Raw genomic sequence first — 15,360 nt, forward strand, 5'->3', positions numbered from 1 at the left:
TGCGTGTGCAAAACTGGCTTGCACCCGTTGTAGATGGACGTAGAGCTTATCACATCCGATCATCACGTGGTGTCTGGGCACGACAAACTTTGGCAACGATGCATACTCAGGGAGAACACTTTTATCTTGAAATTTAGTGACAGATCATCTTATAATGCTACCGTCAATCAAAGCAAAATAAGATGCATAAAAGATAAACATCACATGCAATCAATATAAGTGATATGATATGGCCATCATCATCTTGTACTTGTGATCTCCATCTCCGAAGTACCGTCATGATCACCATCGTCACCGGCGCGACACCTTGATCTCCATCGTAGCATCGTTGTTGTCTCGCCAATCTTATGCTTCCACAACTATCGCTACCGCTTAGTGATAAAGTAAAGCATTACAGCGTGATTGCATTGCATACAATAAAGCGACAACCATATGGCTCATGCCAGTTGCCGATAACTCGGTTACAAAACATGATCATCTCATACAATAAAATATAGCATCATGTCTTGACCATATCACATCAAAACATGCCCTGCAAAAATAAGTTAGACGTCCTCTACTTTGTTATTGCAAGTTTTACGTGGTTGCTACTGGGCTTAGCAAGAACCGTTCTTACCTACGCATCAAAACCACAACGATAGTTTGTCAAGTTGGTGTTGTTTTAACCTTCGCAAGGACCGGGCGTAGCCACACTCGATTCAACTAAAGTTGGAGAAACTGACACCCGCCAGCCACCTGTGTGCAAAGCACGTCGGTAGAACCAGTCTCGCGTAAGCGTACGCGTAATGTCGGTCCGGGCCGCTTCATCCAACAATACCGCCGAACCAAAGTATTACATGCTGGTAAGCAGTATGACTTATATCGCTCACAACTCACTTGTGTTCTACTCGTGCATATAACATCAACGCATAAAACCAGGCTCGGATGCCACTGCTGGGGAACGTAGTAATTTCAAAAAATTTCCTACGCACACGCAAGATCATGGCGATGCATAGCAACGAGAGGGGAGAGTGTAGTCTACGTACCCTCGTAGACCGAAAGCGGAAGCGTTAGCACAACGCGGTTGATGTAGTCGTACGTCTTCACGATTTGACCGATCAAGTACCGAACGCACGGCACCTCCGAGTTCTGCACACGTTCAACTCGATGACGTCCCTCGAACTCCGATCTAACCGAGTTTTGAGGGAGAGTTTCGTCAGCACGACGGCTGGTGACGATGATGATGTTCTACCGACGCAGGGCTTCGCCTAAGCACCGCTATGATATGACCGAGGTGGATTATGGTGGAAGGGGGCACCGCACACGGCTAAGAGATCAAGAGATCAATTGTTGTGTCTTTGGGGTGCCCCCTGCCCCCGTATATAAAGGAGTGGAGGAGGGGGAGGGCCGGCCCTCTCTATGGCGCGCCCTAGAGGAGTCCTACTCCCACCGGGAGTAGGATTCTCCCTTTCCTAGTAGAACTAGGAGCCCTTCCATGTAGTAGGAGTTGGAGGGAAGGAAAGGGAAGGGAAAAGGAGAAGGAAGGAAGGGGGCGCCTCCCTCCCTAGTCCAATTCGGACCAGCCCACGGGGAGGGGTGCGGCCACCCTTTGAGGCCTTTCTCTCTTTTCCCGTATGGCCCATTAAGGCCCAATACGAATTCCCGTAACTCCCCGGTACTCCCGAAAATACCCGAATCACTCAGAACCTTTCCGATGTCCGAATATAGTCGTCCAATATATCGATCTTTACGTCTCGACCATTTCGAGACTCCTCATCATGTCCCTGATCTCATCCGGGACTCCAAACTCCTTCGGTACATCAAAACACATAAACTCATAATATAACCATCATCGAACTTTAAGAGTGCAGACCCTACAGGTTCGAGAACTATGTAGACATGACCGAGACACTCTCCTGTCAATAACCAATAGCGGAACCTGGATGCTCATATTGGCTCCTACATATTCTACGAAGTTCTTTATCGGTCAAACCGCATAACAACATATGTTGTTCCCTTTGTCATCAGTATGTTACTTGCCCGAGATTCGATCGTCGGTATCTCAATACCTAGTTCAATCTCGTTAACGGCAAGTCTCTTTACTCGTTCCGTAACACATCATCCCGCAACTAACTCATTAGTTGCAATGCTTGCAAGGCTTATAGTGATGTGCATTACCGAGTGGGCCCAGAGATACCTCTCCGACAATCGGAGTGACAAATCCTAATCTCGAAATATGCCAACCCAACAAGTACCTTTGGAGACATCTATAGAGCACCTTTATAATCACCCAGTTATGTTGTGACGTTTGGTATCACACAAAGTGTTCCTCCGATAAACGGGAGTTGCATAATCTCATAGTCATAGGAACATGTATAAGTCATGAAGAAAGCAATAGCAACAAACTAAACGATCAAGTGCTATGCTAACGGAATGGGTCAAGTCAATCACATCATTCTCTAATGATGTGACCCCATTAATCAAATGACAACTCATGTCTATGGCTTGGAAACTTAACCATCTTTGATTCAACGAGCTAGTCAAGTAGAGGCATACTAGTGACATATTGTTTGTCTATGTATTCACACATGTATTATGTTTCCGGTTAATACAATTCTAGCATGAATAATAAACATTTATCATGATATAAGGAAATAAATAATAACTTTATTATTGCCTCTAGGGCATATTTCCTTCAGTGGGCGGTGATCTGTCCCGTGCTGGCCGTCTGCGGTGGTGTGTCCAGCGCTGCACAACGTCATCTTCCCTGGTGATTGCTGCGGCTCTTCTCCGAGTGGTTGTGGTGGTCTTGGCCTGCTTTGGCAGCCTTGTCTCTGAATCCTATCGAATCTTTGGGATTGTGTGGAATTTGGCCGGGGCGAAAGCCTTGCTCGGCTCGCCGATGCTGGCGGCAGCGACACCCACGGATGACGTTCCCTTCTTGGAGGTGCCGTCATGGCCTCTTCCCCGCGCCCCTACGCAAGTATCGGGGGAAACCCCAGATCTGGTTCACTAGATCGGACAGCGGTATCGTCTCGAGTTGTATCCTTCATGAAGGCGATGTTTTGCTGCTCGTGGTGTGTTCGGTGTTGGCTTTGAAGACTTTGGATGCTTTGCTGGTCCGTGCTGCTCCTCTTGGCGTGGGCATCCGGGGCGCTATGTACGGCCTCGACGGCGCTCTCTCCATGGCTTCTCCTTCAAGTCCGGCTAGGTCCTGCATCCCACTTGCCGATCCTCTAGGCACATAGGTGGGAGATACGTTGATCCGGTTCGTCCTGGAGGCGCGGCAGTGCGATGATGGTGCCAAGTGTTGGTCGTGACGCGGCCTAGATGCCTTTGTATCTCGTATCTTTGGCTTGTCTGCCGGAGTTCGAGCTAGGAGAGTTCTCTGCTGTGTTGTATCTCTTCTTGTTGTTCCCACACCTTGTGTGGTGCTTTTCTCTTTTCCTCTTGCATGTCTTTGTAATTTCTCTTCTACCTATCAATGAATGATACGCAAGCTTTGCGTATTCGCGAAAAAAAAATTCCAGCCCACCAGGGTTCAAATTCTGGTGCTCACGTTTTTCTGGATTTGTTAAGAGGATTTCCGGCGATCCGTTCAATGGGAGGAAGCATTTCCGTCGACAACGAGGCGCCTGTGGTGATTTCATCAATCTTAGATGACATGTCGGCTCAGTCTGTCGGAGATGCTCATATGGATAGGGTAAGCGTGTGTGTTCATAATGATGATGTATGTGTGTATATATGAGCGCCTAAAAAACACATCAGGAAAACATTGATTTTCAGGTGATTCTTTTTGTGATTCATTTTCAGGAAAACATTGATTTTGATGCTTCCATTCACTGAACGCGTACATCAGGTAGAGTTCCATGACTTCAAGTCACACCATCGGTTTCTAGCCTAGTAGTCACACATTTTGCACCAGGAGAAGAAAATTGGTGAAGATAAAACAGTTGGGGCGTGTTTGGTTGCCTGCATAGGTTTCGACCAGGCCCGCGCGGGAAGTGATCAACCTGTTTGGTAGCCTGCATACATTATTGGGCCTGCATCGCACGCTTCTTAAAGCACCTCTGGGCTTGGCTCACTGGGAACGCATGAATCGACAGTTTCTCCAGGGTCAGGCCCGAGCGGTGCACGTGGGCAGCGGCGGCTGCATGCGCGCGGCCACGCTCGAGAAGCCGCGTTGCTTCCCGAAGCGCCGACAGTTATTAGCTTCACCACTCCCTCTCCCCACTCTTCCCCACTCTCTCAACTCTCACAGGCGGCGGCGGTGGATCGGATCAAAGGAAGAAGACCACCGGACTCCATCAATGGTGGTAAGCACTTCTCTCTCTTTGACATGCACGCATGCTAGATTCGATCCACGGCGGAGGGGAATGCGGAATATAGGTAGATAAGCATAGGGGTAGTTCATACTAGTTCATAGCAGTTCATCCGAGTTCATACATGCAAGATGGGAATGCAGAAGGGGGATTGGGGGTACACAACGGAAACCGGCCGACCGCGGCGGCCATCACCGGTGTGCGGAGCGGCTAGTCGAGCCGCTGGCCTTCATCTTCTTCTTCATCGTCGTGCGGGTCGGCGGGTCGTTGTCATCGTCCTCGGCGGAGTCGAGGTCGATCTGCCAGGTACGACGGCCTGGCTCCGGCGCCCTCGCTGGCATGTGCACTGCTTCTTCTTCCTCCTCCTTAGGCTCCCCAGCGATGACCGCTGGCGGCGCGATAGCCGTCTCCCAGTACACTGCGGCACGGTGGTCATTAGGAGCCCAGTAGGTCTTGTACTTGCACCAGTTCTTCCTCCGTTTAGTGTCGTCGGAGACGGCCTGATTCATGGCCCAGCAAATGATGTCAACTGCCATCGCGCCCTTCGCTGGGTCAGGAATCAGCGTCTTCAGCTCTTCTTTAATGGCCTTCATGAGCACTGCATTTGATTCGTTCTGCATGTCCGACATGGAGTCGAAGTTCGAGCACACCTCCATGGTGTTCTCGAACTTGGTGCGGTCACCAGCCGACCACCCGAGAAAAAAGGCCCTCCAGCCAATACCCCAAGGGAAGGGGTTGGCGTTGGAGCTGGAGCTAGAGCTCATGGCGATAGGGAGGAGGAAGGTTGACAGTGAGAGAAGAGAGGAGGTGGGTAAGTAGTGGTGGGCAGGGTGAGTAAATATAGGGGGGTGGAGAGGAGAAGGAGAAGAGTGACAGTAATGATGTTTTAACTACATGCTCTTCAATTAGCCATGAACTGCTCTTCAATTAGCCATGAACTCTGTGCTGTGCTTGACTTCATGAATTGTGTGCAGATCGAGGAGAGTAATGAGATGGGCACCGAGGTGCTCTCGGCCCTTGACAACAAGGGCAAGCAGGCCCTTCATCCAATGCCCGACGAGGTTGTGCTGCCGCCCACCGCCGAGGAAGACCCGAAGACGCCTGAGGGTGGCGACGACGAGGGCATGGAGGAGCCCCCCAGCAACAAGCATCGCAACTATGCCCACTATCATCAGGAGGATGGCCCAACTCACTTCTGCAAGGTCATCCTTGCACCGAAGCTTGAGTGCATCCCCATGCCCCTGGACTTCACCAAGCACTTCGTCGCGGTGCCGACGGAGTTCAAGCTTAGGAACAACACCGGCTGCTCCTGGAAGGTGACGGTCAAGCTGATGAACGCCAGGGTGACCCTGGATCAGGGTTGGACCACCTACGCAACCGTTCATCAGATCAAGATCGGATACATGGTGACGTTCAAGCTCCTCACTCCCGACACCCTCAAGGTCATCATCTTCGACGAGGATGGCATTGAGGTCGTCAACAAGTGCGGGAAGCACGACGAAGCCTTCGCCGCCAAGGAGTAGGGCCGAGCCACCTCTTTTCAGCGTACTATCTGAATTATGCTAGTTTATGGTTTATGAGTTGAACTGTTATGAAGTGTGGTACTGTTTATATCTGAATTATGCTAGTTCATGCTCTGTTTATACTCTGTTGTCTGTTTATACTCTGTTGTGCTTATAATGTGTGCTGCCGAAGTGTGGTGGTAACCTCACCAACTAGCCAAAAGAGGTTACCACACACCAGGCGTTGCATACAACCAAACACCATGCTTTGAGTTTGTCCACTAACATACAGACAACCAAATGCCAGGCAGTGTGGTTCTGCCCATGCAGGCAAGAGGCCATGCAGGCAACCAAGCAACATGCAAATGGTGCATTTGAGGCTGCATTTGCATAGCCAGATTGGTTGAAAAAGTGTATACAATGTGGATACTATAGCGCACGTCAACCAAACACACCTTTGAAGTTGTCGGTTGGCTAGAGTGAGCAAAGATCCCAATGAATATGCAGTTTTGTACGGTTCCTCCTTTGCCAGCAGGGCGAAAGGGAATCTGAGCCAGGCAGCCAGCGCGTGGCCAATCGCCAAGGAGCAGCATCAGCATTGCAACATTTGAGTACATCTTCCTTCAGAACCATCCAAATCTGGCAACGTTGACATGCTAGATTCAAGACCAACAACCAACGAGAGCCACTCGATGCACGGTGAGATAGCTGGTTATTAGTTGGATCGTAGGGCTCAGAGATATGAAGATGGAAATCGATCTGACGGTGATATTATTAGATCGTGGCATATGCTTCACTCATTTGACTTTCGATGTGCACCCTTGTGTATGAGCATGAGTTTGGTTGAGAGACCCATCTAAGTAATGAACACCTCCGCACATGGGCATCAACCTATGAATTCATGGTGGAAGATCTCCAACTAGCGGCTGATCTATGTTGTATCAGGAAAAGTCCCCCAGGAAAATGTGTGGAATGGGCGGATAGACGCACTTTCACCGGGGTGCACCTCACTTACACTAATGAATTTTAAAAAAGTGTTCGTGAACTTTTAAAATGTTCACGAAACTGGAAACATATTTATGAATTAAAAAAATGTTTCACAAATCTCAAAAAATGTTCACATATTTTAATAAGGAACATTTACATTTCCCCCCTAATTTTGTCCCGACCTTATCTTTATCCCTAAAAAAATCAGTGCTCAATTATACCCCTCTTCCGTTTGGTGCCCTTATTAAAATACCCTTTCGTGACGTTTTCGTCCGGTCAAAGGCCTTTGACCATTAGTGGGACATTTTCTGGACATTTTTGCCCTCCCTGCATATGTCACTTACATGTGGGCCCCTTCATCCCTGTAAAAAAAATGAAAAAAAAACGAGCGAAAAAAACGATCTGTAGACAACGGTGTAAATCGTTAGCGAGCGATTCATGCGAGCGAGAGAACTGCCAAGTCATGGGCTGGCCCACGTCGGTGCGCCCCAATGCGCAGTAGCAAGAAACTGACGCTTAATGCGCCGAATAGGTGCTCTCCCACACTAGCTAGTGGGCTGGCTCATTTGTATCTGTTTATTTATCGTTCGCTGGTATTGATGAGGTGATTGGTTTCATTCGCTACATTATTTTCTCTTTTTGGGTTTGTTCTGTTTTTCTCAGGTTTTTCTAGTCTTTCTGTTTTTCTTTATTTTGCAATGGTTTTCCTCGTTTCTTTCTTGGATTTCAATAATTTTTTCTTTGCTTTTACATTTAATTTTTACACTGGTTTTGCTTCTTTCTTTCTCGGTTTCTACTGATTTCTTTGTTTCTTTTTTCCTTTCTCTGTTTTTCTATGGTTTTGTTTGTTGTTATTATTATTATTTTTGTCCATTTTCACTGATTTTTTACACACGTCTACCTTTTTCAATACACAATATAAACTTTCAGTGTACACGTGAAACATTGCTTTGATACACATTGAACAATTTTCAAATACATGATGTGCAATTTTATTTTTATACATGTTTTGAGCCCTTTTTGAATACAGGGTCAACATTTTTTCAAATACATGTTGAAATGTTTAATTGTAATAACCTTTTTTCTAGAACTATGCAAACATATTTTGACATTGTATAAACATTTTCTTAAATGCCACACACATTTTTTTAAACACGTGAACATTTCTTTAAATGTCGTGCACCACTTTTAAATCGTAAGAAACCTTTTTTATACTACACAAACATATTTTTACATTGTATAAACATTCTCTAAAATGTTCACATCCATTGGTTTTAAATTTTGGCACATTTTTTCATGCCAGGAACATTTCTTATATAACACTATGAACTTTTTTTATCGCGTTGACATTTTTATTGTATGTTAACAATTTTTTTTCAGATTTATGGGTTTTAAAATTTTAAAAAATAATATATAAACATTAGCATTATGTCAGTGCGACGGGGCGAGCCCATTTTGTGCTTGCGCGTGCCGGCGAGGGTGAAGCGCTGCCGCTGTGTTGGGCGGGGGCCCACTACGGCTCCTCTTGACAGGAGGTTGCCCTACATCGCTCTATAAGCGAGACATGCCGGTAGGCAACATGCACAATATAAATTATAACTTGTACTTCCATTTTTATACCTAATTCCCTAGAACTGAAACACAAGCTACTTGTTCAGTGTCATGATCCTGCTCATTGTCCAAGGAAGCGCCATGACAATGCTCACCCAGCGGAACACTACCATCTCGGCCAACAAGAAGGAGCATATCTTCCCTACCTACTCTGATAACCAGTTGGGCAATCGTGATGCTGGTCTTCCAGTTTTTTCTTGTGAAACTATACCCCCTCCCTTCGGCATCTCTTGGTCAACTTCCGTTAAGGAAAACACCATATCGACCATAGTTGAGATAATGGTTGTGAAAGAGAATATGTCCATATATAGTACATGTGACAAAAGTGTTGCAGTGCCATCACGACATCATATCACCGTTCTAGTTCTTGTTCTTGTTTTAAACTTTTGGTACTATGACAGAAGTTAATACTTAGCCTTGCACTGCACAAGCAGGGGTGGAGCCAGAAATATTGGCCATTGGATTCGCTCATTGACTCGTCATAAGAACTTGGTACTATTTATGTTTCAGGCGTTAATTGCAAATGCATCACTCTCAGTTTGTCCCTCATTGTAATCTTGAAAAGGTAGCAGCACAAACAGAAGGCCTTATGCACTTTGTCACTATACTCGAACCAATGATCATATTCATCAAACCAATATGGATTAAATCTCTTTTGAGTATCTCCAATCTCTCTCTGCGGATAATCAAAATAAAGTGGTGGCCTATAAAGTTCCTTTGCTAAACATCTGTGTCTTGTCTCATCTTGCTTCTTAGGATTTCTTGTGCACTCCAAAATTCTCTTCCGATCAACGGGATCATAAGGCAACCCATCTAAATTAATTTATATGTGAATCAAAGTCTTTCGGAGACTAGCTGCAGAGACATTTGATAGACTTGCCTACACCTAACGGAAAACCTTGATGTGATTGTAGCATTATCTGGATCTATTTCTTTTTGATAAATACCGTTCCATAGCCTAGATCAATCAAAGTCCATGCAAAAAAAAAAACTGTGTGAAAACTAGGGCATTTTTTTTTACAATCGTGTTAGGGTATTATGCATTCACGAGAGGTAGGAGACATGGCGGGTAACCTAATTACCTCAAATTTTGATGTCTTGTCGATGTCGAATTGTCCATCTACAGTGGTCTGCTCGCCGCTCGATCCGGTGGCCGAGCTATGCCGAGCTACCCCTCAAGATGCGAGTTGAGAAAATGAACAGAGGAGAGTCCCAGGCATGTGGCAGCCGTGCGTATACAAACAACATGGTACGTGACTAATCAACAGGGCCTGCTTATCAAGTCAAGGTGTTTTAGGCCTGGGCATGCGTACGTGTGACTAAATAAATGACTAATCAAGACATTTGCTTGTGGGCTTTTGGGCCTTTCGCTTAGCTATCCACGACACATTAGATGGGGTCAGCCTGGACTTCATATTGGGTTCAGCCAAGCAAACACGCATGCCTACACGCACATAGCAGAGAAAATCCGTTGGGTTCGAGTGAACCCAACGATTGTATGCTGGCTCCGCCCCAGCACAAGTTTATAGGTGTCTTCGTATATAAGTTTTCGTCTTAAACTCTTAATTTTGTACTTGCATTCAGATTCTTGGCATGTTTCTTTGTGTTTTCTTCCTAACATGCTTTTAAGGGGAAACTACGTCTTGGTGTAGCATTTCTAAACCTGGCCAAGATGTGGACATCTTGTTCCACTAAAACTAAAGTGGCAACTGGTAATAAATGGTAGCCATATATTGTAGATGGTGAAGATAATGGTTTTAAAAGAGAGTAGGGCCATATATAGTATGTAACAATAATAATACAGGTGACCAAAGTGCAGCAGCGCCACCACGAGAGCATATTGCCCTTCTAATTATAGTTTGTAAATTTCAGTTTCAAAAAATTCTGAAAAAAAGTACACATGTATGCAAGGATGTAAAGTGTATGTGTGAACATTTTCACAATGAAATACCTTGCGAGCTGCACAAAAAAACAAAATCATGGACTTTAAAGATGAACAGTACATATGCTAAAAAGCCCTAGATTTGTCTTTTTTTTGTGTCGCTCACATTTTAATGTATTTCGACCTGAAAATTTGTACACAAGTACATTATGTATCGAGGTACATGTGTATTTATTTTCAAAAAAAATTGAAACAGAAAAGTTTGAATTTTGAAGTTTTCAAATAAAGGCCTCCATGAAGCTCGGTCTCCGTTTAGCATTTTTGAACCTTGTGTCGCTTCCTATCACCTTCTTCTTCGGCTGGGATTGATGGGTAGGCAAGCACGTCCGTACTTTCCATAAGTGAAGCTACTAGGGTTACACAAGCTAGTACTAAACATATTTTAATTAGCATTGCACTGCACAAGTAGTTTGCGTCTTATTAATTATGAGCTTGCATTCCTGGCATGTTCTAACAGGGGAAACTGCATCCCGGTGTAGCATTTCCAAACCTGTCAAAATGTTGACATCTTGTTCCACTAAAAGATCAATATACCCATCGTGGCCACGTTTGGTGGCCTCCTGAGGTCAAAGCTTAATCACAAAGCTATCTTTTTTGTTTCCATCATTAATTGTACCTTGCACTTCCATTTTTACACCTTATTATAGCCTGTAGCTTTTTTTTTGATGGGAAGGCCTTCATGGCTAGCTTTATTTATCAATGACCGCTACATATTCCAGAAGAAAGTTTACATCGTCCAGAAGAAAGTTTACACCTTATTATAGCCTGTAGCTAACCACATAGTGTCACGACAAATGATCCCCATATCACCAACTCTCTCTCTCTCTCTCTCTCTCTCATAAGCCTGCACCGTCGTCACGTACTAGAAAGAGAAATCAATGCAAGAACCTCTAGGCTGATCCACACACTTTGTCCTATCTCAAAAATATGAGAAAGCCTATACTGTACTAATTCCATAAGGGCATTTCTAATTGATCCCATAGAAAATAGATGAGTAAATCTTAGTGGAGTATATTTACTACACTAAGTTTTGACCGGAACTAGCCGATCCCCTATATATAATGGAGTAAACTTAAATTTGTCTCATACATTACGTTGAACACTTGCTATGCACCTCGGCGGTGAGTGGCAACCATGGTGACTACACTGGCGACGAGCAGCAGCAGCAGAAGCACACAGTTGGGAGGAGCAGCGACAGCAGGAGCACACATCGGCGGCGGCAAGCAGCAACAGTAGCAGCACATCCTTTTCTAAAAAACAGTAGCAGCACGTAGTGGGGAGGAGCAGCGGCGAGCAGCACGCACCAGCGACGAGATGTAGTAGCAGCACATGGCGGTGAGGAGCAGCGACGAGCAACATGCACCAGCGGTGAATGACAGCTGCACGCACGGGCGGCTAGCAGCAGCAACACGCACCAACGACGGCGAGCAACAACAGCACGCAACGTGGAGCAGCAATAGAAGCAGCACACACCAACAGCGGCAAGCTGCCGCAACAACATCACACATCGAGGGCGGCGAGCAGCAGCAACATGCAGCAGCGACGTGCAACAACAGCAACATTTAGTGGCCGTACCAGTAGTAGTACCGGTAGGGGTTGCCAGCGAGGTCACCGGCGAGGCCGTGGGAGCTTCAGGTGAGTAGCCGGACGGTCACGAGAAGGTCTTTCCATGAAGAAAAATTATAGTCGGCCGCCTCCAGACAGAGTAAATATATGAAGATTTTTAGGGACGGAGTAACATTTACTCCCTTACGACAGATAAGGGATTGGCTAGGTGCCGGTTAAAGGAGTAAAATCACATTTTTACTCTCTAACTGATTATAAGGGATCGGTTAGAAATACCCTAAGCAAGAACAAAAGCTATATACTATATTGCTACCACACACTTTGTGGTGTTGATTTGAAGTATGAGATCATCATATCACCATTCTAATTCTAGTTCTAATCTTTAGTTCCCTCATGGAGTGCGGCGTTTCTGCTCCCGGGCTCAAATGAGCCTGGGCAAAATAAATAATCATTAAAGATAGAAAAAAATTCAAAAAAATCCCGAAATTGTTTTGCAAGCAAGATGCTCATGTGTGCGTGATGTTCATGCAAAAATTGGTGGAGTTTGGACATTCGAGGAGCGCACAATTAAAAAGACAAAATTTAGCTATGTGAGTAAGGTTATTGTTCACACACTGTTTGGACCGATTTTCTCTCTTTTGCCACGAGCTCCTCAAATGTCCAAAGTGATGAAATTTTGCATGGACATCACGCAGGCGAACATCTTCTATACAAAATTTTTTAGTTTTTTTTTACATCAAGTTCTCTCGTTTTCCCCTCCACCTTGGTCGCCGTGCGCAACCTAAGATGACTTACACATCTAGACGAAGGGAGTACTAAAGATAAATACACGCGTCACGGCCACCTTTGGGTATCTCCACAGGTTCAAAGCTCAAGCAAAAAAGCTATCCATATACCACAACTTTCTTTTTTTCCATCATTAATTATTCCTTGTACTTCCATTTTTACACCTTAGTGCCTAGAACTGAAACTCAAGCTAATCATATGGTGGCACAACAAGCAATCCCCTCTGTCCGTTTTGCTCATAAGTCAATTAATCTTCGTGACATACTAGAAAGATAAATCGAGGAAAGAACCTCTCTAGGTCGATCCGTTCTCCTATTTGAAAAATATAAGAAAAATCTATACAACATTGCACAAGCAAGAAAAGAAGCTATATACATACTAGTATAAAAGTCCCCCAAGGCCCTAGGCCATAACACCAGCTAGAACTAGAAGCCACACCGAGTATCACCGACCTGCAGACCACTTTCACTGGCGATGACACTCGAAGAAGAGCTCTCCAAGCTGGCTGCCGATGTAGCGGCCATCTCGCCGGCACCGGTGAGGAAGGCCGTGGATGCACTGGCGCGCAGCAGCCCCGCCCGCGCCGCCGCCGATGCCCTAGTCTACCTCTCCGTGGGCACGACCTGCGCGGTCTTCGCGGCCGCCTTCTTCACCATCTTCGCGGACCTGGCCTGCGCCCGCGGCTGGGGCTGCACCCCGGCCTATGTCCTGTCCGAGATAGCGGACTATCTATCCACACCTGTCCTGCTTCTCCTGCCGCCGGCGCTCGTGCTCTTCTTCCTCCGCGCCGCCGGCTGCAGGACCAAGGTACGTGCTCGTCACTCACTCTGCTCCATGGTTCTGCTTCCCGTGATGCTGATGAATTGATTGTGGAATGCGATAGGCGGCGGACGAGGAGAGCCTCATCGTGAAGAATGACGAGGGGGAAACCCTTCTGTCGCCGTCGCCGCTGGCCTTGGCAATTCTGTGGCTTTTCATTGGGGCGGCGTCGATGGGAGCCATCTCCTTCCTTCTTTTCAAGTGTGGATATACAGAGATCTCCGACCTTCTCGGCTACGCGGCTCTCTTGTGCACGTTCATGTGGGAAGCCCTCGTCTATGTCCGCGCTGCAGTGGCGCTGTGGAGGATGAATCCCGGGCCAAGCAACATGGTGCCATCGACTGACTAAGGTAAGTTGCATTAATTAAGCTAAGCCGAACATCAACATCTCGCTTCCTCAAAAGTATTTTATCGGAACATAGTGTTTTCTACCAACAAATTGGTACTTCGAAGATGATGCAAGTAATGTTCAAGTCAAATGAGTAGAATGTAGATATCAGTTGGACCTATACATATGCATGTTTGCTATGAAATGAAAGTATAATTGTTGTCATCACGCATCACTCATCACCAAACCACCAATACTAGTCTTACTAAACTGGCGTACAATGGTAGAGATCAATGGAAGAGCAATAATTTTTCTTCTTGATCTTCTAATTTTTGCAGTTAAAGTTTTATTTTGCCTCAACTTGAAATTCCATTAACTCAATGGCCAGGTGCACAAGGTTTGGAGCCGGGCGAAGACGATGATCGAGAGTACTATGTACTGCAGAAGCGCTGCTGTTTATGTTGCTGTTCAGAATAAAGGGATGCACATCAGGACATGCCTGCCGTAGTGTCGTCTGATGTGTACTAGTAATCTATCTTTTTGTTTCTTGACTGGGACACTAGTAGTCTATCTAGTATAACTAGTGTGGTGTCAAGCTTGCTTCAGTTGGTGCTATGGTAGCGCTGATGATGTGACTGAAGCGCTATGGTAGCGTTGATTGGTGGTTACAGTGAACCGGACCTATATCTAACACAGGATTTGTGTTGCTGTTATTTAGCAGTACGTGCCCATACATATGACTGAACGTACGATATGATGCAGAGCCTCCATTCTATGTATGCAATCATAGCATTTTTACCGCCTATAACTTGTCCGCGATTATAAATACTCCCTCCATTCCACAATGTAGTGCTTCCTCTATCTCCGTGCTTCAACTTTGACCGTAAATTTAACTACCAAGACCGATTGCGGCGGGAGCAAAAATTATATCAGTGAATTCGTATTCGAAAGAAGTTTTCAATTATATAATTTTTCTCCCGCCGCAGTTGGTCTTGTTGGTTAAATTTATGGTCAAAGTTGGACCTCGGAAAGCGCGGGCGCACTATATTTTGGAATGGAAGGAGTAGCAGGAATGCACATGGCCTGCCGACTGCAGCAGCCGAATGGCAACTACCTGGGAGCGCATCTATGTCTCGCTTGACACGAGACACATGTGCCTCGCCTCGAGGGTCGCAAGAATGGGGCGGTCCAACAGTCTTCCTTCCTATGCTTCGTTTTGTTTGTTTGTTCCTTTGTCTATTCTAGTTTTTTTGTTCTACTTGTTCCCCCCCTTTCCCTTTATAATTTGTTGTATTATATATATAATATTACTTATTTTAAAAACTATCACCGCACATCTAACACATGTTCATGAAGTGTAAAAAATGATTCGTGGGTTTTCTGTAGAATATTCGTACTATTAAAAAAAATGTTCATGACATTTAGGAAAATATGTTCATTGTATTTTTTTAATATGTTTATGAAAATGTAAAAAATAAATGTTTAATGTCTGTATCATTCAGAAACTTGTTCATGACA

The 15,360-nt window shown here is 45.4% G+C and overlaps 1 protein-coding gene across 1 annotated transcript; it reads left to right on the forward strand.

Moving 5' to 3' along the window:
* Positions 1-13,108: 13,108 nt before the first annotated feature.
* LOC123153548 (uncharacterized) lies at positions 13,109-14,631 on the forward strand. Its single transcript, XM_044572627.1, has 3 exons — positions 13,109-13,502; positions 13,579-13,864; positions 14,231-14,631. Exons 1-2 carry the CDS (start codon positions 13,170-13,172, stop codon positions 13,861-13,863), a joined length of 618 nt encoding a protein of 205 aa, XP_044428562.1. The 5' UTR covers positions 13,109-13,169; the 3' UTR covers position 13,864; positions 14,231-14,631.
* Positions 14,632-15,360: the final 729 nt, after the last annotated feature.

Source organism: Triticum aestivum, chromosome 7A (assembly GCF_018294505.1).
Source record: "Triticum aestivum cultivar Chinese Spring chromosome 7A, IWGSC CS RefSeq v2.1, whole genome shotgun sequence".
NCBI classification, from domain to species: Eukaryota; Viridiplantae; Streptophyta; class Magnoliopsida; order Poales; family Poaceae; genus Triticum; species Triticum aestivum.

Bases quoted from the DNA above. Each gene is read 5' to 3' on its own strand.
- LOC123153548 (XM_044572627.1), top strand. From the start codon at position 13,170: ATGACACTCGAAGAAGAGCTCTCCAAGCTGGCTGCCGATGTAGCGGCC. The intron at 13,503-13,578 runs GTACGTGCTCGT...GGAATGCGATAG, and splicing joins CCGCCGGCTGCAGGACCAAG to GCGGCGGACGAGGAGAGCCT.